General features: G+C 38.1%; 2 protein-coding genes across 3 annotated transcripts; one reads left to right on the top strand and one right to left on the bottom strand.

The window, feature by feature from the left end:
• Nucleotides 1-1630: 1630 nt before the first annotated feature.
• RTF2 (replication termination factor 2) lies at nucleotides 1631-24438 on the bottom strand. Its single transcript, XM_069871666.1, has 9 exons — nucleotides 24302-24438; nucleotides 23385-23479; nucleotides 23191-23284; nucleotides 22868-23007; nucleotides 21979-22057; nucleotides 7379-7492; nucleotides 5690-5744; nucleotides 5519-5602; nucleotides 1631-3054 (listed from the first exon to the last, which is right to left on the bottom strand). Exons 1-9 carry the CDS (start codon nucleotides 24368-24370, stop codon nucleotides 2870-2872), a joined length of 915 nt encoding a protein of 304 aa, XP_069727767.1. The 5' UTR covers nucleotides 24371-24438; the 3' UTR covers nucleotides 1631-2869.
• On the top strand, nucleotides 10265-17599 carry LOC138728443 (beta-1,3-galactosyl-O-glycosyl-glycoprotein beta-1,6-N-acetylglucosaminyltransferase 7-like). 2 transcript variants are annotated; one of them, XM_069871804.1, is made up of 5 exons: nucleotides 10265-10696; nucleotides 13165-13301; nucleotides 14688-15719; nucleotides 16191-16286; nucleotides 17010-17599. In XM_069871804.1, the coding sequence occupies exons 3-5, from the start codon at nucleotides 14744-14746 to the stop codon at nucleotides 17234-17236; spliced, it is 1299 nt and encodes a 432-aa protein (XP_069727905.1). In that variant the 5' UTR covers nucleotides 10265-10696; nucleotides 13165-13301; nucleotides 14688-14743; the 3' UTR covers nucleotides 17237-17599. The 2 variants fall into 2 exon arrangements, with proteins under 2 accessions (XP_069727905.1, XP_069727906.1); XM_069871805.1 differs by lacking the exons at nucleotides 10265-10696; nucleotides 13165-13301 and adding an exon at nucleotides 13526-13893.
• Nucleotides 24439-24801: the final 363 nt, after the last annotated feature.

The raw sequence follows: 24801 nt of genomic DNA, 5'->3' as shown, positions 1-24801 counted from the left end.
ATGCAATGCTGCGAGAGACTTATGTGGCATCTCAAAAAATATAGGTTTCAGATTCTAAGACTTCTGCAGTCAACTTTCACCAACATTCAAATTCACCTACATTAAAAGAAAATTAAATTGCCCTCCCCCACAAAAAGCAAACCACAACAAAGCAAACATCCTCCAGCAAACTATTTGCTTGAATCTATTAAAACTTGCCAAGTCAACGTTCCAGTCTCAACTGTCTAACCCAGCTGCCAACAACAGAAGTGTCGTTTTTTTGCTCCTCTATTTTACATTAACAAAAGTCAATTGTGGTGAACTGCATTACATGCCAACCATATATCACATTCTTTCACAGCTGTTTTTTGTAAAGGGAAGGAAAAGACCTCATCAGTCACTGACAACACTTCTATAAACCATAAACATTTTAAGAACTCCAGCCACAAAGTCCGGATGGTAAACTACCAAGCAAAATCCTAACAAAGCAGCATAGCACAAACTATCAATTCCAGATAATAAAACGAAGTGTAGATTCCATACCTTATCCAAATCATGGTAGTCACAATCTTATTTAATAGATGAGCAGGCCGGTTGTAAAAAAGAAGTCACTACTATGCCCCAATAAGCAGAAAGCTTGTTAGCAAGTCAGCAGGCTGGACTTTGTCTAACACGCTACCAAGAAAAGGGAAGCAAACTTGCTTATTACATTTTCTCATATTATTTAGCAAAGTAATAGCTAAGTAAAAAGCATTATGTTGATTCCCGTTAGGATTTATAACTCATTTAAATAAAAGAGAAATGCATGCCTATAAAACACTACTTGGGGTTTAACATATATTGTCAAAATAAAATTAGATTGCAAATAAGGGGTCTAACAATATATCTTTCCATGTGGTAATTTCATTATCTGACTCTAACAAATAAAGGGTAATAACGAAGAGTAAAAGAATATAGAATGGGGAGAACAAAGCTGATTAGTAGACAAGCATATAACATGTGGCTGAGTGCTTCCTGAAAGCTTGAATAAACCTCAAACCATTTGATGTCATGTATATATGCATTCACCTCTTTGGAAAACAAAAACACTTACCACCATATAAATTCTACAACAAGCCAATTTTTAATTATACCTATCAAAGTAGTAATAAAATCTTAGCAGTTTCATTCAACTTGCTTGAATCACGGAGACCACCCTATGCAAATACAAACACAGCATTTGAATCTCCAATTAACTATTGCCAATTACAAGTGGGGACACTTTTAAAAATAAATTATGAGGATAATTAATCATTTTTGCACACAAAAGCAACAATGCTACATCACGCAGTGGTTTTCAAAGCCTCCTACCTTCTGCATTTCTATTCTGGTTAGTTTATGCCAAAATTATATATTTTAATTTTAGAAAAGGAAAAGCAAAAGGCGAAAACTTTCCATCCCTCTCTCTGGTCGTTTCATGTAGATATTATTGGATTAAAATATTCAGCCACTAAATCATGGCTATGGAATAGTAACATTTTAAAAGGATTCCTGTGCTTGGAAAAAAAGCTAAGAATAAAAGGGCGAAAGGAAAGCCCATAAGTTATTCTGCTGTAACACTGACAAAATAAGCATTTGTGTAATCTGTTCAACTGAACGTGAAGTGTTATGGTTGTATGACAAGCAAGTTTTATTTAAATCAATGTCACAGGGATAAAAAGCATAAGTATACAAGCAAAACTGAGTGATACACTATGCTTAGTACCTTTCTGTTGCAAGCAATTGACAGTCAAATAGTTGTTTGCTGTTAAGAACTTTATGTCAGAAAATAAAACGTGTACTACAGATGATGCGAAAGCAGCACATTTCAGTTGCCTTGCAAAGTGAAAGAGAAACATTCTCAGAAGACAACTGGAGCCTTGAAGGTTCTCTCCATCAGCCAACAACAGGTTTGATTCGCATAACACCAGTGCCCAATTGTTTCTCCCCAAAAGCTAGTTAAGCAGAAAAGTTTGCTCCTATTCTCTCACCCCGTGAAAACATTCATATTTTCAGGTAACCTGATGAATTAAAAATGTCAAATTTCTCCTCAGAGAGGTAAACAGAACCTACCTGTTTCAGCAGAAAAGTAAGGAAACTCATACTTTTGTTCCACTATATTCTGATCCTCTGATGAAAGAAAGCTCAGACTCGATTCTTCTAACCTTAAAACAGACACCTAAAAAGAAAAGCCCTAAAACCTTTTTGGGAAAAAAAATCTTCACTATTACAGGCTAATCTTTATAGATAATTATTTACAAGTGAATATGCTGTTGCTAAAAGCAGGCTACAATATGTACAAAAAGACCGTCGTAAAACATTTTTGTAAATGCCATAAAAAGGTGAATTACTTGAAAATACCTACAGAACCTTTAGAACACATGCACTAGTTCTGCTGAGGGCCCAGTTAACGGGTACAAAAGAAAAGCATTATCACTTTTTTTACTGTCAGAAAGTTTCAAGAAGTTTGAAGTTCTTTAATAATGAAAGCTACAATGATAGTTGCAGGAAGTATCAATAGAAGGCAACACCCGGCAGATCCTTCTACCCTCCCCTCCTACTGCTGAGGACACTGGCTGGTGGGACTAAGAATAACAGCATCCAATTGAGAGAAGAAAAACGTTTGTGCAAATAATCCATCACTTTAGTATGAGGTCTGCTGATACAACATGGATTCCAGTGATCTATTTCTTATTTAACAGAAGTTGCAATTAACACAAGTTCATTAGTTATTCACAAGTTTATAAACAACTTACAAACTGAATAATTCCAGGTAACATCCGATTACAACAGAAGGGCTGTATCAGTTGTAAAGAAAAAGCCTTAGGGAAGGAAAGCAGTAATGAATGTTACAGTCAGGCTCATCATTGTTTCAGAAATAGTATGCTGTGTGAGTAACCCAATTTGAACACTCTTCCTTTGAACGTTTTGCTGAGCTGTGCGTTGTAAAAATAGATTTGTATGCCTCAGATTTCTCCTCGCTGTCTGCAATGGATCTCTTCGTAGCAGTAGAAGAGGCCTTATTGACTTTTCCTGGTACAGATGAATCTCCATTATCTGACAGAGAAAAAGGAATAGAATGAAGCACCCATCACAGCTTACAACTGACAGAGGTATTTACATAGACAGAAAAAAATATTTGAAAAATAATATGTACAGAAATGAATTTTTTTTTTAAGGGCTATTGCAAATATATTCCATAATTGTACTCAACAGCAAACATGTACCAAAGAGCAAACATGGTCTAGCTTTCAGATTTTATGCCCAAAATGCATTTAGAAATCTTGGAGAGAGAAGAATTCATTCCTGCCTGTGTAAATCCTTTGCCCTGCAGTTTGGCATTGACAACATTTATTCCTCTCAGTGAAAAATGGCTCTGAACTCTAGTCTTAAGAAAGAAGCGTGAAAGTATTCTACCACTCTGAAGTATTGTTTAGAAATTAGGTATCAAATGACAAAAGCTAAACTTGTGACATACCGTTCCCAGGGAACCTATCTCCTCCTTTTAATCTCTGTGAAGCAATTTACAACCAATAACAATGGTCTGCATCATTTTATACTTGGGATAGGAAAATGCCCATCCCTCTGCTTCTGATACCATCTCTCTCAGTGTATTACACCTACTGCTACCTCACCCACCTCTTCATTAACAACTAATTAATCTTTTCCAAAGTTGAAGGACAGCATTTTAAAAAGCGTGTGCGAAGTCTCTCGTGCAGAGAAATGAATACATAGAATCCTACAGGAACTCTACATCCTTAGTTTAACTTGGGCACAATGGCAGGTAAACAGTTAATAGGGAGCCTGTCTGATAATGAACTTAAGTGATTTCTGCATGTAGTCATAGCAATCCTATGTGCAATCCTAAATCATCATATATCAGACCCCTTTTATATTTTGCTTTTAATGCCACTAACAGCTACCTGGAAAGAATTACCAAATACTGGATTTGAAAGAATGAATATACATGCTGCAAGTCCAGGAACTTTAGCTGCCATGTTCACAAATTAATTCGTATGCTACTGGCATTCCTCAGGCCACAGTTCTTCCTTTCTTTTCCCTCTCTCCTCTTAATCTCTTGCTGGTCAATATAACTGCTGCCATGACCTGACATTTCAAAAGGCATATTTTTTTGTTTTACACTCTTGAAAAACAAAAATACATCAAATGTAATCAGAATTACTAGGCTCTTAAATATCCAAGAGCTATTATAATCATCTGGAATGAAATACTTTTAAAAGTCTGTCCTTTATGAGAACTTGACAGCAGGGGGCAGGGAAGGCATTCCTGAGGGAAGTTCTCCCACCTTCTCACATAGTTTGTCCACAGTTCATCAACTAACTAGTCTCAGATTCTTCAAACAAATCATATAGACTTTTTCTCTGGCTGCAACCTAAACTATTTAACACTTCACATAGGAACTTCAGACTTATTTAAAAAAAAAGTATCCATTCTTGAAGTTCTGTATGAATTTGAGACATTAAGTAACATAATACGTGTTACATAAAGAGAGGGCACCACCCTTTGGACTACAGGACTGCCAAATTTATTAGTATCTGCATGACTACTGGAGGTACATTAGTACATCCTGAAGTTACATTCTGCTGCTCCCAGTGACACACAGCAAATTAGCAGCTAAAACAGAGGACTAGAAGTCAAGGCATCAGCTTGGGACATTTTAACACACTTCATTGAAATAAACTCCCGTAACACATTTTTTGACCACATCTACTTCAGGAAAACAACTACTAATTCTCCTCACACTACCTCTTAGCCAATAAAACAGATATACCAAACCCTCAACTAGAGATTGTTATTTACACAGTGGTATTGTGTCATTCATTCCAGTTGGTTCCCACCAAGCACAGCAATACTGGAATGACATAAATGAGCAAATCTGGCTTATTTCATAGTGAAAAAAACGTAGCGTGGTGAAAAGCGTTTATTGTTTTCTTTAGCTGGATCACTACAGCACTTGCCAGTCACAAGCATGAGCACAGACCCTGTTTAGATATTTTGAGAAAGTATAAGTAGTAGTCAGTCTATCAAAGTACAGGATGATGGATAGCCGGTGGGACAAGGGCAAATGGGTAGAAAAAGGAAAAACAGAAGCGCTTGCACACTTTCTGCAGTCAGTTCTGTTGATTTTGCAGATTGTAAAACAAAGCTTTGTTTTAAAAAAAGCTCAACTGACTACAGTTTCTACTGAACAAACAGCTTTGTGCATGTTTGTGAAGCAGCTTCCTACTCCTGCTTGGAAAGGCAGCCTGTTAGGAAAGACTTCTGAAAGAGGGAGTTGTTTGAAAAAGCGAGCCACAACATTATGGCTCCCTTGAAGACAGGAGTTGATCTTTTGTTACTGAGAAACATAAAGAGAAGACAAGAAGGAAAAAAAAAAAGATATTAGAGAGTATTTTCTGAAAACTATGGTACAAAATAGCCAGAGAATGATCTCTCCTACAATATTTTTCAAAGAACTATTTCCAAATTCACATTTTCCAAATTTAGATTAAACACCAACCTGAACTTTTGGTGAAGATAATCTGCCTCTTTTCTCCAGAACTGGAATTGAGACAATCCTTTCCATTCTTAGTCTTTGATGGACCTGCAGAATGTATTAAGTTAAAAAATGACATCATTAATCTGCTCCATGAGTTGGAAGGCTACACATGATTTGTAGCTGTGACATTACCTTCAGCGGTATCTTGCTGAGCAGCTGATTCTGCTGACTTACATTTCTTTGATTTCTGAAACAACACAAGCAGAGATCTGGTGAGGTACTGAACAGATGTACAGTTCTCGCCTCGTATTTGGTAGACACACAATTACACTCAGAACGTTTCTGTGTCTTACACAGTGGAATTCTTCCTTTCACAGTATTGCTCCACACTTTTGGTATCATTTCTATATGGAAAAATAATAACCTTGGCAACCTTGAAAGCATCTGAAAGAAAATTGCACAGGCCAAAACTGACAACAGTTCTGATCACTGGCACAGACAAAAACTTGAGCAGCCTGATCCAGCGGGAGGTGTCTCTGCCAGATGATCTTTAAGGTCCCTTCCAACCCAACCCATTATATGATTTGATGAAAACTAAACTGTCTGGGTATGCTATTTTGGTTTGCATATTTTGCAGGGTGTGTGTGCATGTTATCATCATTATGGTAATCTGATACTCACAACCCACATGCCAGGACAGTAAATTGCATGACATTAAACAGGACACAGTTAACTGTTATCAATAAAGACATTTTTCAATAAAAATTTCAGAATAATCCTGCTTTCATATCCACTTAACTTTATTTAGTTAATAAAAAAATCCCTCCTGGGTAACTTCCAATAATATGGCCCTTTGTTGCAAAACTGCTTGGGAAGAAAGGATGCAAATAGTTAATCTAAATTTTTTAAAGGCATCTGTGGACCACATTTTCCAAGTTAAATTATGTTTGTCCAGATTAAAAACCACAAAAAACAACCAGCAGGAACAAGAATCCCATTACTGGCTTTGATTATACAAATTCCAAGATGAAAAAAAAGATGTATTAAAACAGCGACTGATGTTACTATCTCAAAAGACGACTCAGTATACATTCAGAACGGTGTATGTATTTCAAAAAAGCAAAAAAATTCAAACAATAAATACATTTAAACATGTTATAAAAATTAGGAGAACCCATACTGTCAAGCATATGATTAAAGCCTGAGGAAAAAGATGCCGTACCAATGTTGCTGCAGAGCTTGGCCAGGAGGTGGTGGCAGAGGGTTACTATTGGAAAAGCAAACTCGACTCTCCTAGTGTCCTTCAGCTACAGGCAAAATCGCTTCTCAGGGTGCTTCCACCTTTGCTGTTACAGGTGGATTTAAAAAGAAAGGTTACCTTCCACTATGTGGCATCTGAATTACGAGATGTTTGTAAATGTTTGCATGCATATACATCATACGTATTTCATCATGGGTAAATATGATGTTTGAATAATTTTTCATGCTAGTGTAAGCTGAGTCTTCCTTATGTTTTGTCTCATGGGTATAATGAAAAGGAGTTTGTGCTTCCTGCTCCAAACACTATAGATCCACTTAGACTGCTCTCCCAGCTGAAAGAAGGAATTGAGGAAGAGGTCTGAACAGCAGTGACAACAGACCCCAGACTACAAACTCTAGCACTGCCTGCTAATCAAAAGAAAGTTTCTGTATGTACAACTTCAATATGCCATTAGAAAAATACGCACACAATCTCATAACTTTTAGAAGTCCTACTGAAGTACAACAGTGTTTACTGAGTAAATCCTCCAGGCTGCAGAAAGATTAGCAGAAAAAGCTATGCAGTCCAAGAGCAGGTTACGTTACAGATAAGAACTCTTTCAATTTTGATAAAGAGATTACCTTTTCTAATTTACTTTTAAGCCTTCTATCCTCCATTCTTTTCTTCAATACTTCCACATCTTCTTTACTACCATTAAGGATAATCACATCTTCCTCTTGAAAGGCAACACCACACTGCAAGAAAAAAAATCAAAAAAGACAAAACTATTTTTTTTTCAGTATTTTTATGCTGCTGAATCTTTGCTAGAATTAATACTGTGTTCAAGCTTTCCAAGGAGGTCTCCAATCCTTCCCTTTCCCACTGTGTCTTTTCCAATAGCTTTCTATTTTAGTACAGTCTAACACATCTTCTCACCTAAAACATAAAAGGGAGAATCTCAGTTGTTTTTACCATTGAACAAAATAATACCGATTGACAGCATCCCTCTTCAAAAAAAGGAGAATAAATACTCATCTTGCTAGTGAAGTGTGACCTTTAGATAACCACATTTACAAGCAGCTCACATATCAATCTGCACAGCAAATTCTGAAAGAATTTCATTAAGCAGTGTCCTTTAAAGAAAAGGTCCCATTGCATATCTTCTTGTTTTACTAGCATAAAATGTAGTGACCCGAATAAACAAAGCAGCCCTAGAATCTTGTCCGTTTTCTGAACCTCACAGCTAAAAACCAAAACACTAAAGAACTTTCTGATTTTTCTTTCTAAATGCATTTGATTAAGATCCAACTGTTATGCCACTCTGCTCTAGAATTTGTCTTTCAACTTAGTAATATAAGAAATAACAACTGATAGGAGCAGTTCCTTTACACTGAGTAGGAACAACATTTAATGTGTTATTCCTCTGCATGTAGAACAGACAGCACCAGGGAGTTTTTCTACCCAACAGCTAGGCAGGAAACCCTGCCCTGTTTGTGCTTTCTGCATTATTATTATTATTATTACTACTACTACTACTATTATTACTACTACAGGAAAAAAAAAGATAATAAAAGCAGCATTACTCATTAACCCAGCCTTGCCTACTCATCATCCTTCATCTGATTTATTAAACGCTGCCAAGTTTCAAAGTACATTTATAAATTAATTTGGATAATGCATGTGTGGTGCTTCAGGTAATTCCACATTTGTTTGCTGGTTGTAGACACAGAAGTTTCTCTGCACACATCTTCAATCATCTGGTGAAGCCAGCACATTAACTATGATGGTTTCTTTTCTCAAATAACTCGATTTGTCTTTTTTTTTTGTTGTTATTTTGTTAAATCCAAAAGCTTCCTGTTAATCTGCAAGATTAGTTTATAATCCTACCTTTGTCATTACTGTTCTGTTTTCTAAACAAAGGTGTAGAAAGGTTACTCATGTATTTCCAGTACAAATTAAACAGATGAAAGGACATACGGACAGTACTCTGACAATGACTGCAGTCTGCTCAAGTGGTGAACGCAGTTTAAAAAGTGGTCAATGATATTATGAAAGAGATGCAAATTTAGTAAGAGAGGCTGAATAATAAGTCACATAAAAGAAATGGGCAAGAGAAGCCCAATTTTTTCCATTGTTACTCAATGAGCTAGTGTTAAAAATACCAGCTTGCTATGATCTCAGACACTTGCAAGTGAGAAATCTAGAAAGTAAAGAATCACAGAATCACAGAATAGTTTGGGTTGGAAAGGACCTTAAAGATCATCATGTTCCAACCCCCCTGCCATGGGCAGGGACAATTTCCACTCAACCAGGTTGCTCAAAGCCTCATCCAACCTGGCCTTGAACACCTCAAATCAGTCCTCATACTGAGGCAGGAGCTACTGGCAGCTGCTTTGGTTCTAATGAAGCTCCACGCATTCACTTCTAGTGGGGTATTCTCCAAATACAGCATGAAATACCAACACCCTCTTACAGGCCAGTGACTTCAAAAGTAATTACTGCAATAATTTTTTAAAGCATACAAAAGTAACTGATCATTTGCTCCAAGCAGAACTTTATACCAAAGGACTCTCAATAAACACTGCATTTTGAAAAAGCAAACAAATCCAGGTTCCCATGTGGATAACACAGGTGGAACTGGTCTAAAATTAAAATTATTTACAAGGAACGGGGAAATAAGACAGTGTCCTTTTTCCAGTCAATGAAACAGATTTTTTTTTGCTATGACAACAGTCAGATTATATTACAGAGACCATACCCTTCCAAATATACTACAACTACAGCAAGCTATAGGCATAGAACCAATCCTACCTTCCTAGGTTCCAGTAAGTGCAGTTGGTATGATCTGTTGTTGCATCATACATGTGCAAACATTTTTTACCTGTCAGTACTGTTGGATGCAAAGCTTCAGTTCTGATTTTTTAAGAAGCTCACTACCCATTAATGAAAAAAAGGACAGATTTTTAGCTCAACATTTTGAAGTGCTGAGATAAAAAGTGGAAAGAAATTTTGCAGTTTTGCAAATTCAGAAAGATTGTTCCTTCAGATTAAGGTCTTCTGGAGCAGATGCCAGTTTCATGACAGCACAGGGTTTCCCTCACTGCCTCTATTTACAGAGCTTCCCTTAACGTCCGAGATAATTTTCTGTCTGTCATACCTGCAAACCCTGCCTAAACTTGATTTGAGGTTTTCTCGATTTATTTCTGACTAACAAGCTATTTTTTATCTGAACATGTCTAAAATACACCAGCCTTCTTACCCATTTCTAGAACCACAAAGCTTCCTAATTCCACTAAATTTAAGCTGTTAATTTTTTACTTATTAAAACCAGCAATAACCTTTATAAAAGTAAACACAGTAAACATTCTCTTTTGGAAGGAAGTATTGCATGTTACCTTTTCAACTTCCAGCTACTGGAAATCACCACAGGCAATTCTTTGCCATTCTTATTTGCTACAAATTGGAAAGTTTCAGCAGGCAAACAGTTAAGAACTGAGGGAGGGGGAAGAGGAGGAGAGGGATCGTTTCTTTTCCAGTTCTCATCATCCAGCATGCTCTGTTAGCAGCGCAGAGGTTAAAGTCTCCAAGGTAAAGCAACACTATTTATAAACAGCAGCAACGTACTCTACATATTTGAAAGTCTGATTTCTGTCCATTATAGTCTGTCTCGGAAAGAGGGGCACATAAATTTGGAGAAGCGCAAGTTTAGTCTCTTCATTGTGAAGCAGAGGACGTTTCTGAAGCTAAACAGCATTGCTGCAGAATAAATACGCTAAGCATTGCGGGAAGCCAGATGAAACCTTAAATGAAAACATTCGTGTTAATGTTTAACCCCTTTCACTTACGCGGGACCTCCACACAAGCGACAGAATGAAGAACGCTGTCTGAATTCTGCTGAAGGACAACGGGACTCTCTTTATTTTCATTATGCTGCCGTCTCCTGGCTAATTTTGTACAAGGTAAGACTGAATAAATTAGATTGCAGGACTTCAGGTGTTACCTTTTCCTTTATTAGAACATAATATATTTTATTTTTGTGAAGTGACAAATATTTTCACTTCAGAAAGACCATTCCACTTCAGAAAATACTCAAATCTGCAATAAGGTTAATTTCCCCCGCACTTTGTCCTAGATATACAGTAGGGTGGAAGCCTAGGGAGTGATGTTTGTATCATAAAAATCACAATACAAATGATACTTGTTTTGCTCTGTAGAAAGCAGTTAATTTTCTTATGGCCCAATAACTTAAAATAGCTTTCATAGTATTTGTTTTAAATTGCTATGAGGTCAACTACAGCACAGCAATAGAAAAAAACAAAAACCCAAATCCCAAACCAGGAAAACAGACAGAAATACCAAGGATGAACAGGTAAATTTCCATAAACCTGTTTAATGTTTGTCAGTAAATACTGACGTAATATTTTCAAGTAAGAATGATGTAAAATTCCTAACACAGTATTAATTTGGTTTGATGAAGGATTTTTTCTTTTACTTGATGCATGTCACAACACAGCAGCAGACTCAGCACACTGACCCAGGCTTCAGGAAAAAGCAACATAAAGTAAAAAAGCAGTAAAAGCACTGATTTTAACATTAAGTTTTTAGAGGACTGAGTATTCACTTGCTTATCAAAATGTCTACAGAACTGCTTGCATAAACACTTCACAGATGTTAAAAGATTTGGAAATAAGGAGTTAATGCATTTTAACCTTTTTAATAAAAGGCTAAGTATTCTTAAATTTTTTGCTTCGCTGAATTACAAAGGCATAAGAACTGGATTTTATCTAATATTAATATTAAATTAATGCAAAGAGTACAGACAAAACAGTATGTAGAAGTGCAATGATGCAGTCCAAAATCCTATGGCAGGAAGAAACAGTGAATTGTACAATGATTTTTTTACTACAAAATGCACAGCAATATAGCTAATGGGATCTTGATGAACTGAGATGATATTTCACAGGCTTATTTTCAGGCATAAACATAATCCCACTTTCCTCTAGAGTTCACCTTTATAATTGAGGTGGAGGAGTTTAGGCTTAAAACCACGATTTTCTGTTAAATACTATCCATAAAGGCAGCCATAAAGGTGCTTGAAAATCCCTACAAACACATTTTTTTAAGAATGTCAAACATTACTCTCAGCACTTTTAAAAATTATGATAACTTCACCCTCCAGATTTAGAAAACCTTTCCACAATGTAGGAAAGGTTGAGCATCAGAGAGAGGTTCTGATGACAATACCTGAAATTGCACTCTTGCATAACAAAAGGCAGGCAAGACAGGCACAGACTGGGTGATGCCTGGGCAGCAGATCGACATCTCACTCTTCAAGGGTAGGAGGAAATACGGTAGCATAGTCTTCCACAGCAGACAATAGCATAGGGGCATGTCTTCTAACTGGCAAATTTCATACACAATGGGTCTAACAGCTACAATTCTAGCTCTAAATCTGGTAAAACACTAGCAGAAAGCCAATGCTTTCATTTTGTAATATGTCCTGAGGCCGAAAGATGTCAAATTATGTTCTCGTAGGCAAGGCTTCATTATTCAGTCACCCTTCAGAAATGTTATCACTGGAGAAGGGATTGTCTCTTCTTACCTAATACTGGAGTCTTCATACACTTCAATGCTTCCACTTAAAATACATCTTCTAGATGCCACGCAGTTCAATAGCTAAAGTCCATAGAAAACACTTAACAATAGGAAACAACCCTGGAAGCTATTATTTGAACGGTAATAACAATTTTAGTGTATGAAACAAAGAGGTTCTAGCTTGGTTCCCTAGGGAACTATCCTTTGCAGCCTGTCCACAAACACGTATTTAAGGAAAAAAGCCTGACAAGAGCACTTGTGATGAACAGATGTTCTATATTCTAAGCATGTGTAAAGTTCCAAACATTTCTACAGCTGTCCAATGTCTTCAGTGTAATCCTTATGTCCAGAACGAAACTTCCCTGTGACGCACCACAGAGATCTCACCATATTCACTAATTCAGAACAACCTCAAAGCTTCTCCTGTAATTATTTATTCAGAATAAAACAGTTTTTCTGACTCCAGGTCCACAAAAACCAGTGCTTCCTGAACACAAGCTCTCATTCCCTACCTTCTGCTAGTGGGTTCATAACAGTCCTCACGCAAATCTATTCTCAGCTCTGGTAGAAGGCAACAGCACTGCTGTATTTAATTTTTACTGTGAAACATCCTGTTCTTCATCTTTAAGTGGCGTTCCTTTTCTCCTCCTTTCCACGTAATATTGAAAAGGTGATGTGGCTTTTATTTGCTGAAGTTTTTCATTCAAATGGAGGAAGGACTCATATCAAGCTTGTTTACCCAGTAAATGCATCCCTTAGGAGCTGTGAAGAAAAAATATTCTTCTGGGACCTATTTCCTAATGTTTTTCTCTGGCCTATGCATTCGATGCAGACTGAAGAGCGCTACTGACAGAACATAGAAGCAAAATGGATGAACCCTCTACCTAACACAGCATTCCAGAAAGTGGATTTGTAAGTGGAAAAGAGGCATTCTTCCAGCATGAAATCCAGGGCATACCAGGAAGGACAGTAAGATAAATACATTCTTTCCCAACAGCCTAATAAGATTTTAAAATTGTGGTATTACAGAGTATGCATTTTCTTGGTTCAAATTATGTATTTTAAATGCTTTTTAGATTTTATGCCTCATTTCTACTTTAACTACAGCGCCCTCTTATTTTCAAGCTTTTAAGAGAGATGTATACTGCATTTTCATCTAAAAAAAGAAAAAAGTATTCTCCACTTCTCCCTAATGAAAACATAGAGCCTTCTAACTGCTTCCTATAAAGAAACTACCATTAGAAAAACATGCTTGTTCTCTGATCCTAGGTAATAACAAACACCTTGTGAGGTTGACAGCTGCAAAGCATGAAATATTTACAGGAGAAATAGAAATTTTGTTAAAAACAAATTAAATGAGTAAAATAAGATAAATTTAACTGTCTTTAAAATAAAATCTTTAATTTAACTACGAAGCTTAACGGCAGTAGGTGGACTCTTCCCCCAGCTCTGGAATTTTCTCTGGAAAGTTTTATACCAAATGCTTCAAGGATAAAGACTTCAAGTAATTGCTGTGGGATTCAGGACTGCTGCACTCCTGTTCTTCTGACTTTTCACCAAGGTATATATAGGAAAAAAATCTCAACAGAAAAAAATCCTTTGCCATTACTGATATAAATTACACGGTTATCTCTGGATGCTAGTACGGGCAGTATTAAACTTATCTTGCAATACGTACATATGCTAAAAATAAGAAGTGAGTGTTGTCCACACAATCTGCTTTCCAAAGCACTAATGCAAAGATATTAGAGAAAAAAAAAAAAAAAAAGAAAAAGGTCTCTCAAAGAGTTAGAAACATTTTCTGACTTTATAAGGACAAAAGCCCATGTATTTTGTGGACTACATTTTTGCTTCTTCCTTTTGTTTATTTAAGAAATTTTCTGCTGATTTAATTCACTGAATTCTGGTCCTCTAGCAGAACTTAAAGTTTCCCAGGCCTTAAGGAAATCTCAGCAGCAGCTTTCCCTTAACACGCAGTACTCGCATCTTCCCCGCTCCAAAGCTAGACCTCAATCAACCAATGGTACTGGACTCACCTATGGGCACACACATCTCAAAGGAGGAGAAACTTCTATCTGATGGGCTAGGCTTGCCCTTTCTCACATAAAAAGTGTAAAAAGCCATTTGGCTTTCTTTGGATAGTTTTGTTTGTCCTAAAAGGACAGCTTCATGGCTATGCAAGTCCCCTTTACAGTGGCTGAGTACACCGCAGCATAAGCATGGGCACAGTGTCCCTCTTAGTGACTGGAAAGAGAGCGATCTCAATCTTTATTTATAAATGCATCACCAATGTGTCTTATATATTGAAAAGTCAAAAAGGCTCTCTCCCTCTCTTTATCTCACTTTTCCTTTCAGATAACCTGAACGCTTAATTAGACTATGATGAGAAGACAGTACCCGGAAAATAAAAGATGAACCCACTTGATGCTACAAAATCAGGATTTTTACTGTGCATTGCTGTCTGTATGTTCATCTACACTTTTATCTACCTAAAGGATGTGCTTTCTGAAGAGTCAAATGGACAAAAGTTTAACGCAAATACAGCAGAGTGTGGGTTTTACCCAGATGAGCTTTGTTCAGCTCTCTTCTCAGGAAAAACTGCTGCCTTAAAAATTGGAAAACTTTGTCAAAATACCTACCAACCCAAACCACTCAAATGCATTCAGACTTCATGCAACTGCTCCATGGTTTTGAAGACTCTGCATTTTATCACAAGACCACTGTCAGATGAAGAAGGGAATTTCTCATTGGCATACATTATTACCATTCACAAGGAGCTGGAAATGTTTGTAAAGCTACTGAGAGCTATTTATATGCCTCAGAATATTTACTGCATACACATTGATGAAAAGTCACCAAAAGATTATAGAGCTGCTGTACAAAACATTGTTAATTGCTTTGAAAATATTTTTATTTCCTCAAAAACAGAAAATGTTGTTTATGCAGGATTTTCAAGATTACAAGCTGATATTAACTGCATGAGAGACCTAGTTCATTCCAAGATCCAGTGGAATTATGTTATTAATCTATGTGGTCAAGATTATCCCATTAAAACAAACAAAGACATTATACAATACATCAAAAGTAAATGGAATGGTAAAAATATGACTCCTGGGGTAGTCCAACCACTTCATATGAAACACAGGACACAGGTTAGTTACAGGGAGTATGTACGTTCTGGAATGTCATATGTATATCCAACAAAGAATATAAAAACTAAACCTCCATATAATTTGACAATATATTTTGGTAGTGCCTATTACGTACTCACTAAAGAATTTGTAGAGTTTACATTGACTGATGCACGTGCAAAAGATTTGCTTGAATGGTCAAGAGACACGTACAGTCCGGACGAACACTACTGGGTGACACTGAATCGTTTAAATGGTAAGACCTATGTTATTTCTACTATGAATAACACCCGGGCCAACAGCACTGTAAGGTCTCTGATGCAGACAGCTAGCAAGCTCTAATTCAGAGCTAACAGCACAACCACTTAATTGAGTTACATTGCATAAATAAGGTCATTTCTTCAGCCTTGATGCTGCCCTTTCCAACAGTAACATCTTCTGATGGCTGAGAAACAAAGTTCGATTCCAGAAAAGTATTACTTATGGCCTTGAACAGTACCTACAAGGCCAGAAAATTGTTGATTAAAAAGAAGTATTTTTTCTTTCTGGCTACGTAAAACCTCGTGCTCTCAAAGAATATAAAAAGCAGGAAAACTGAGAATGATTTCTGTTCTTATGACATAAATACCTGTAAAGAAACATGGCTACATTTAAAAAGCCTTCAGCAGTGAAAATTTGCCCTGTAATAAGTAGAAAGAAATCTTATCAGATCCTTATGTTTTTAAAGATGCGCCGGGGGCTACACCCAATGCAGGCTGGGAAGGACACATAAGAGCCATTAAATGGAAAGATCAAGAGGGAACCTTGCATAAAGGCTGCAAAGGTAATGTAAATGTTGATCATGAATTAAAATTTGATTCACTGGCTAGCATTCATTGCAAATTACGTATTATGCTTTAACCTAGATGTTAAACGCGCCTCAGTGGTTATATATATTTTATTTTGGAAGTATCAAATAAAACAGCAAACCATCCTACCAAATTACTCCACTGTATCTAATCTAAACAGCATCTGATATATCTTGCATGGATCGTCACAGTATCCACATACTTACAACTGCTCTTTCAACCTCAACCACATTTACCTGACAAGTGTGTTTGCCAGGTACTTTCATCAAGATTGGGTTAAATCCCTTTAATCTAAATAATAATAAAAAAGCAGAGAATAGTGCTGACCATACAGATATAATGCAAAAAAAAAATTTAAATATGTAACGGTATAAACTCAGCACAATAAAGTACTGCATGATTAAACAGGGATACAAACAGAAGTAAGAGATCAGTACTTCAGCCTGCCCGACTACAAGACACAAGATTAGGCAGAGCAGCTGGAGGTTAACACGCATCTAGTTGCAAAAAAGACAAAACCAAACCCTCACTTTTATGTTTAAACCCTAGCATTATCTTTCAGAATCATTTCAGCTACAATCTATGTGAAATCATAAAGTAATTCTTGCTGATAATGCTATAGAGTGCAATTATTTTTTTTTTTAATTATTCTGCTCAGCCTTCTGCTGCTTTCAGGCACCTTCAATTTGTCTTTGCAGGTCATTACATCAGAGACATTTGTGTTTACGGATTAGGGGATCTGCAGTGGATTATTGAGTCACCTCATTTGTTTGCCAACAAATTTGAGCCTGCAACATATCCACTTGTTATGGACTGCCTAGAGAGACGCCACAGGCTTAAAGTACTACACCAGGCAGAAATCCCCATTGAAGAGCATTGGCGTTTTCAGGAAGAGAACTACTTCAACATGAAACTGAATGTTTGACCTTCGCTAACATCAAAGCAAATGTTCAGACTGACAGAAACCATTAACATTTTTAGTCATAGACTTCACCCTGCCCATTACAGCATGAGGGTCAGCACAATACCGTACTACCAATCCGCCAGTGAAATAAACAGCTTTTATTTATTACAGTAAGATAAACAGCAACAACTGCTAATGGATTAATTCTCAAAGATGACATGCCTAAATCTATACCTTATTGAAGAGAAGGGGGAAGTTCATAATCCTTTAGGTGACTTACTTAACTGGAAAAATACATACTCCTCCTGTCTGCAGCCAAAGCAGGGACTAACTGGTATGAAAGTGATAAAATGGAAGCACTGACTGAACAAAGATAAAATATTAAGAGCACAAATTAAAGTCATGTCTACTGTATGTCTTATGAAATAGATTGTTTTTGAATAATGAAGTTCACACTAAAATTCTAGAGCTTGTAGATACGCAAGTGACAACCAATTCACTTCACTGTTCTTTTTGAGGCTTTTTTTCATGGCCAGCTGCATCTCTAATTTCATTGTGTAGCATAGCAACATCACTCTAGTGCTACTCAGGCTTTGCTCCTGATGAAAATGGAGTGCGTGCCAGCAGCAGTAGCAGGGGTCCTGCAATCCATGTTTACCTTTAAATCTCTGCTTCTGAGTCTCCGTAGCAGTTTAAGGCAAGGAGACACGGGAAATTTGAGGTCAGGGAACAAAGAAAAACTGAGTGAAAAGTCATCTTTCAATCCCAGTGTGCTTGACCAAGGGAAATAAGTCTTCCCTGAACCTTGCAACAGTCTGCAGCAATTTGAGATAACACCTAACAGCAACCAGGACAAGCATCTTGTTTCCCAAACCCTCTGCAGAGCAACCACAGTGAGGAAGTAGCTTTCAACACACAACACAGGCAAAAATCAGGGAACAATAATAAAGAACAAAGATCCAGCCCTTTTTCCAGGCAAGATTTGCTGCTTCCTCTTCAGGACTCCTAAGTTAATAATTTCATTTGTGCAACCAAAAAGATTGGGTGAATATAAGGAAACAGAGGATGTATGACCGCTCTTGCACTGGATTAAAGCTGTCCAAAGCTCTTTAGTTAGGTGCTACTGATAGAAAGAGAGTAGAAGAAACTTGAATTGCGAGAAATCATTCCAAGCTATTCATCTTCTTCTAGAGGTATTTTGGGAAGAAGGCAGATGAAACTTTCATTTCAGTAAATCCAATTAAACTGCCAATTATTTTGCATGAACTCTGATGCGAACAAATTAAATACATCCATCATGTTACTTATAAGTTCACTTGACTAGAAACTATGAATTATAAATAAATGTCTAGGAGAAATTTAGATGTAAGCTTCAACATGCACCCAAAATAGCACTCATTTTACAGGAAAATTCACTTATAGATTAAGCATTTTTCCAAAATATCAAATGAATCAACAAATGACCCAATAATAGAACATGAAAGTTTCTTAATACAAACTTATTCCCAGTTTCTTGGAACTGTACCGCTCATTTTCCCACATGAGTTTCTCGGAAATGTAATTTCTTTCAAATGAACTTTAACCTAAAAGAAAGATCATCTGGTCCCTATTTATTTACACAAACTTACAAACTCAACCCAAAGGCCTGTACTCAGTTTCATGGATAATCCAGGACTTATCTCGTGGCTAAATATTGCTGCAGATGCTTTTTTATGGAGGGAAATAAAGAAGCGGGGGGGGGGGGGGGGGGGCGGGGGGAGGCAAAAAAAGCAAAGCAATCCATGCATCATGCTCAGACTGAGCTTATTGAAAGTTGTTCTGAAAAACATTGCTTAAGCTAATGGGTCTCTGCTATGTACTAATCACAGCAATATTCATAATTAATTTCTCTCCAAAACTCTCTCAATCCAGTCGCGGCTTTGCCAGTGTTTATCCACTCCATATTGTTTTTCAAAATATGAATGGAATGCACCTTGTTACCACTGTTGCAGCAAATCCAGTATCGAGCTTTCACCTTTCATCACCATCACACAAAACAACTGTCTCACTTCTGAACTGAATTAGAAGGGTAAATTCAATAGAAAGGTGATATACATAAGGCTGGTTTGCAGAAACTGAACCAGTCAAACTGGGGAAAAAGAAAATTTGCACAAAAAAATCCTCTTCAAAGATAATTTAGGTATGACTTCATCCATGTCAATCCACGAAATCATTGGAACATGGTCTTCCCTCCATAGAGGATTTTCTACTTTAAACAAAATTTGACATAGATAAACCCCCTAGAAAAATCATAACTAAAGCACCCCTTCTCTATCATTAAGATACGGTATTTTACACAATATTCAGAGTGACCAAAACCAAATGATATACTTGAAAGATTTTCTTACTCCTAACAGCAGCTGAGAATTAAGCAATGAAACTGTGAAAGCTAAGAGCATTTAACATACGTAACACTATAGTGCATACAGAACAATGCTTTTTATGAATAGCTAGATCACAACCTTTAGGTTTCAGTAACCAATGTTTACTAACTTTTGGTGACTGTTGATCTAAGAGAGCACATAGTGTCAATGTGACTTTGTTCAAGGTAAGGTTATGCTTTATAACATACTGCAGACACTTTAACTCTATATCTGGAAGGCGTATGCATAATTTCTATTTCAAAATGCCTGAGGCACGTGTCCAATAGCTCTATATCTACATTAAACATTTGACTAAGTGTTTTACATGGCACAGACTTTAATAGTTAAAGTACTTTTTCGATGTGTATTAAGAGTCTGTTGACTCTGGCAACAATTCCAAAATCAATCTTAAAGTGACAAAAGAAACTACATTTTAAAACATAACCTTGTCCTTAGCTTCCAGAGTGACATCCTGAACCCTCAGGAGGATTTCCACCATGGATACAATAGCCACTATCCTGCCTCCAAACTGCCTCTAGCATGCTACTACACCAACAGTAACTTCTTAGTACAGTTAACACCAAAAATTGTCAATGGTGCCTTTTTCAACCCCCCAAAATGTGGTTAGACAGATACTACAACACTGTTAGGTAATTGCTTCATTCCATCATCTCTAAAAGCATATTTTTTGTCAAATACCAGACTCCCCAACAAAAAGGAACTGAAGACTGCCTTTGCAAGAATCAGGAAGCCGGTTAGAACAGCAGTTCCAAAACATACAACCAGTTTGGGCCCACTAAAATCAATAGACCACCACAGATTAGCACTACCTTACAATCTACAAGATCCTATCAAATACAAAAGGAGAGAGTAGAAACAGTCTTGCTTGTTCTTTCAACTTCAGTCTGTTGGAGAATTAAACACAACAGGTGAGAACATCTTATTCAAGAGAACAAATTTTAAACTGATAATTTCCATGCCACATATCACTCTACCTGAAGAACGGAGAGCAGAAAATTCCTGATATTCAGGGCTTCTGCTACAAAATACACATCAAACTCCATCAACTAGAATCAAAGTTGTTTCTCTTCTTGCTGACTGAAAGTTCTATCCTGTACATTTTAGCATGCGACTTAGCACTGATGCATTACTAAAAGTCCTCCACCCGTAACAGTTTTCTCTCACATTCTTGCGCCTTTCCCCAGTATCTATACAGTCTTTTTAATAACTCCAGTAAAAGCAGATAAATATGTATATTTAATACTGTCAGCTCTTCACAAAGTTTCCAGCAAGGCAGAATATTTGTTTTGAAAGAGAACTCTGATAGAAAGACTACATCATCCTCCCTGTACCCAGATCCCATAAAGCCTTTTAAATCTAGTACTACAGTAAACATTGTTGAGATAAACCAAAGAATGCTGAAATCCTCATCTTTGGGTTTTCCATTTCCTTGAATTAGACAAACTCTCTATATGCATTCATTTTTTCCTAAACACTTATTTGTTGATCTGCATATCGCTGAGCAAATGGATTGCTCTATTTCTTGTAAGAGCTGCCAAAGAAAACTGAGAAGAAAACTGAGCAGTGAGACACTCATCTGTGGGACTTCCACAGAGTATTAAGCATTCCCATGAGCCAAACCTGAGGCCTGGAGAGGAAGCAACCCGCTGCTGAGCACAGGAAAGATTTCCTACAGTTTCACAAAGACAACATTTTTGATAAGCATCTTGTAGCACAGAAAGGCTCGTTCATTATCCAGTTCAGATAATACATGTTAAAGTATACAACCATGAAGGTGAATGCTGCAGAACTGTTGTTTGGGCTGCTGAATATCTGTATCCTCTGGGGAATGTTTTCACTGCACCATTACAGAATCTGTTTGACAAAGTTCTTTGGGAAACTGTTGCTGTTTACAATTTAGCAGACTAATAAGACTGCTCCGTAGGCTCACAGGCAAAATTAATACACAAGAATAGTTTGTTTTGAAAGAGCTCTCTTGAATTTCACAGTAGTGGGGAAGAGAATTGCCAGACAACTTCTAGACCAACACCCAGTTTACATCCATGCTACAACCTTGTCCACTGCCATGAAAAGAGAACAGCATCTGCTAGCTGAAAAGAGAGCCTGAATGCACAGTGTAAACCAGCTGGGGGAATACTGGCAATTAGTGCCTTGGATATAAACAAAATGTTAACTACCAGAAAGCATGACAACCAGAACTCCATGATCCTGTTTAGAAAAGTTACGGGCCCTTTCTTGATTCTGAATACAGAATGAGAATGTTATCAGTATATATCCAAAAATGTACCAAATCACTCTTTGCCCTTAATCAAAGGAAATGTGGACTAAAGGAAAGCTCACCTTGTGACAAACTTCTGATTTAATTTCTTTTAAAGCACGTTCAGAGAACACGCAACCACAGCTCCTCAGGAAGCAAAACCTTCAAAGAAAAGATGACAAGACATACAATTGCTTTTAAGAAAAACTCTAAAAGATACGTTTTCTAATTTAGCTGGATTTCTGATTTAACACAGAAACAATACTGCAATGGGCTAGCTGGACACAGCTCACTTTCTCTTTAGAAATTCTTGCAGCTGATCAAGGTATCAGCACATTTCAGCAGGCACTTATTCAATTACACAATTTAAGACTCAAATGAAAAACATTAGGTACATTAAGCACATTTTGTTATTTCATTCTCTGTATGATTCAGCACAGGTTTATGACAATCTCTCAAGGGGATCTTGGCAAAACAGAAGCTCTCAACATGTGTTCGTAATTTGCTACATATTTAAACTGGCTTCTCTGGAATCATCACTACAATCAAAGTTACTACGAAGTTCTACTGCTTGAATGGTTCCACCTTTCACTGAGCTTATTGGTTTCCCTTAATCTGACTCAAGCTGTACAGCAAAGCTGTAACGAGTGATCCTGGCCATGGTCTGCTCTCCTCAGATTCTTGCAAGACCACCAATCTCCTGCGATTTAGCCTCCAAACAACTTTTAGTCACTTTGTCTCTGCAAACATTCTCCTCTACTCCTTTATTATGCATACAAATTCGTTTAGGAAAGGGTTAACTTTCCATCTTTCTTCTTGGAGGTGAAATGAACAGTCCTGTCTCTCTGACAGGGGGGCAAATCTTCTCCATAAAGGCGTGAGTGCATGAGTTAAGATATTATCGATTCAAACATTTTTACTTGCTCTGTATTCAGTTTAGCTTCTAAAAACAAACGCCAGAAACTTATTGACCTGTGTCTTCCATTCATTTCCAATCCCACCACAGGGCATATAAAGCGTGCAGACTGGATGTCATCATATTTGTCACCTTTGATACTCTCTTTATCACCACTCCAAGCTGGATTATCCACAAGGTTTAGTTCTGTTACACTCTGCAAAATAAAAACACAAGCCTTTAGCTGTTTCTTAATGATTTTTGAGCCACAACAATATTCCTTAAGACTTTTCTTACTGTTATGTCCTATTTTTCCATATAAAGTGAAAGCACAAGCAAATTGACGTTTTCTAGCATGTTTTAACTTTAGTGACACTAACATTAGACAAAACCTGTTTACCTTAATGCTCTTGATATGTGATGCGGCTTCCATAGGAGTTTTATCAGCTGACTTGTCCAACAAAAATTCAATGATGGCATCTTTATTATATAACCTATAAAAAAATTATAGTAGTAAGGTTTGATTCTCATAACATTCTTGTATTTATAAATCAGTACCTTTTTATATAGTGGTCTTTATGGAAACATTCATACCTGCCTAGCTCACAGGCTACAATTGGTCGACGTAACTTCTCCTGACTCAGAGCGCAGTAGAACCACCTTGCCACCAATTCAGCATTTTTGTCAACCTGCAAGAAGAAAAATACTCATAATTTTAAAATAGCTTTTATATTTGCAAATTATTTAAACATAAAATCAAGAAACACTTGAAACTTAAATTCCTGCGTACCTTGCCAAATCAACTTTCTGCATTGAAATCTGATACGTAAAATAATTTTAGCAAAACCATTAAGCGAAATTTATAATCAGTTTTGAGGGTTTGCCTCTACTGAATGAACGTGCTTCTGCATCTTGGGACTTGGTACTCAGGTTCCTAATTCTAACTCAGTTTTCTTATTTGTTACCACTTCCACTTGCCCCCTTCCTCCTTTATTCTTTTTTCCTCTAACTTTGCCTAACTTTTCCACCACTTTCTGTGATATTTTTCCCAATATTTACCCACCCACTATTTTATATCCAGCACCCTAGCCCGTTCTAAAAGGAGAGGAAAGCAAGCAGGCGGAAGGCAGAAATAGCCATACCCAACACCACCAAAGGTCTGACCACACTACATAACTGTCTTCTGGAAAGCTACCAACAGATACCCCGCCCCGAGACGAAGGGAGGCTCCCAAGCCTCCTCACATTCAGCAGAACGTGCCCAGAACGGCCCCCAGAAGGCTCGGGGATCCCCGCTGCGGCTGTCGCTACCGCGCCTCAGAAGCCAGGGACCCGCCGGCCGACCCCGTGCCGGGTAGAAGAGCTCCTGTGCTCCACTGGGAGCGCCGGGCCCGGCTCACGGGCACCACGGGCCGGGCAGCGCCGACCGGGCACCGGGCAGGCCCCGGCTCGCAGGGCCGCTCCGACAGCCCTCGGCCGCGCTCCCCCCGCCCTCACGCAGGCCCCTCGAACCTTCTCGACTTTGCGGGGCCCCTTCACCAGCTCGTGTCGCTTGGGGATCGTGCCCCCATCGCACCCCATCGCGCTCCCCGACGCGCTTCAGGCCCCGCTTCCGGCCCGCGCGGCTCACTTCCGGGGGAGCAGAGCGCTTCCGGCCCGCCCCGAGGCCCCACAGCGACCGCCGGCAGGGGGCGGGCGGGGTGGGCGAAACCATCGCGCCGGACGGAGGTGGGGGGGGGCGTGGGCCGTGCCACTGCGCAGGGGGTCGGGGGTGGTTCCGCAGCGCCCCCTCCCGGCGGCGTGGGAAGCTGCTGCCTCTGCGCTGGCTTTCATTGACTCATAGACTCGTGTGGTTGGAAAAGGCCTTTGAGATAGAGCCCAGCCGAGCCTCACCGCTACCCAACCGTGTCCCTCAGCACCTCGTCTGCCTGCCTCTTAAATCCCTCCAGGACTGGAGACTCCATGGGCAGCCTGTTCAGTGCCCAATAACCCTTTCATGGGCGCCGTGGGAG

This window comes from Phaenicophaeus curvirostris, chromosome 18 (assembly GCF_032191515.1).
Source record: "Phaenicophaeus curvirostris isolate KB17595 chromosome 18, BPBGC_Pcur_1.0, whole genome shotgun sequence".
In the NCBI taxonomy this organism is placed as follows: Eukaryota; Metazoa; Chordata; class Aves; order Cuculiformes; family Cuculidae; genus Phaenicophaeus; species Phaenicophaeus curvirostris.
This window is presented reverse-complemented; position numbering and strand designations above follow the sequence as displayed.

What these genes read in the sequence shown, in the direction of transcription:
- LOC138728443 (XM_069871804.1), top strand. Translation starts at nt 14,744, where the DNA reads ATGAACCCACTTGATGCTACAAAATCAGGATTTTTACTGTGCATTGCT. An exon ending in GACACTGAATCGTTTAAATG is followed by an intron (nt 15,720 to 16,190) that starts GTAAGACCTATG and finishes ATGTTTTTAAAG; the next exon opens with ATGCGCCGGGGGCTACACCC. An exon ending in CTTGCATAAAGGCTGCAAAG is followed by an intron (nt 16,287 to 17,009) that starts GTAATGTAAATG and finishes TTGTCTTTGCAG; the next exon opens with GTCATTACATCAGAGACATT.
- RTF2 (XM_069871666.1), bottom strand. Translation starts at nt 24,370, where the DNA reads ATGGGGTGCGATGGGGGCACGATCCCCAAGCGACACGAGCTGGTGAAG. An exon ending in GAAATGAATGGAAGACACAG is followed by an intron (nt 22,058 to 22,867) that starts GTCAATAAGTTT and finishes TTTTCTTTGAAG; the next exon opens with GTTTTGCTTCCTGAGGAGCT. An exon ending in TCAGCAAGATACCGCTGAAG is followed by an intron (nt 5,603 to 5,689) that starts GTAATGTCACAG and finishes TACATTCTGCAG; the next exon opens with GTCCATCAAAGACTAAGAAT.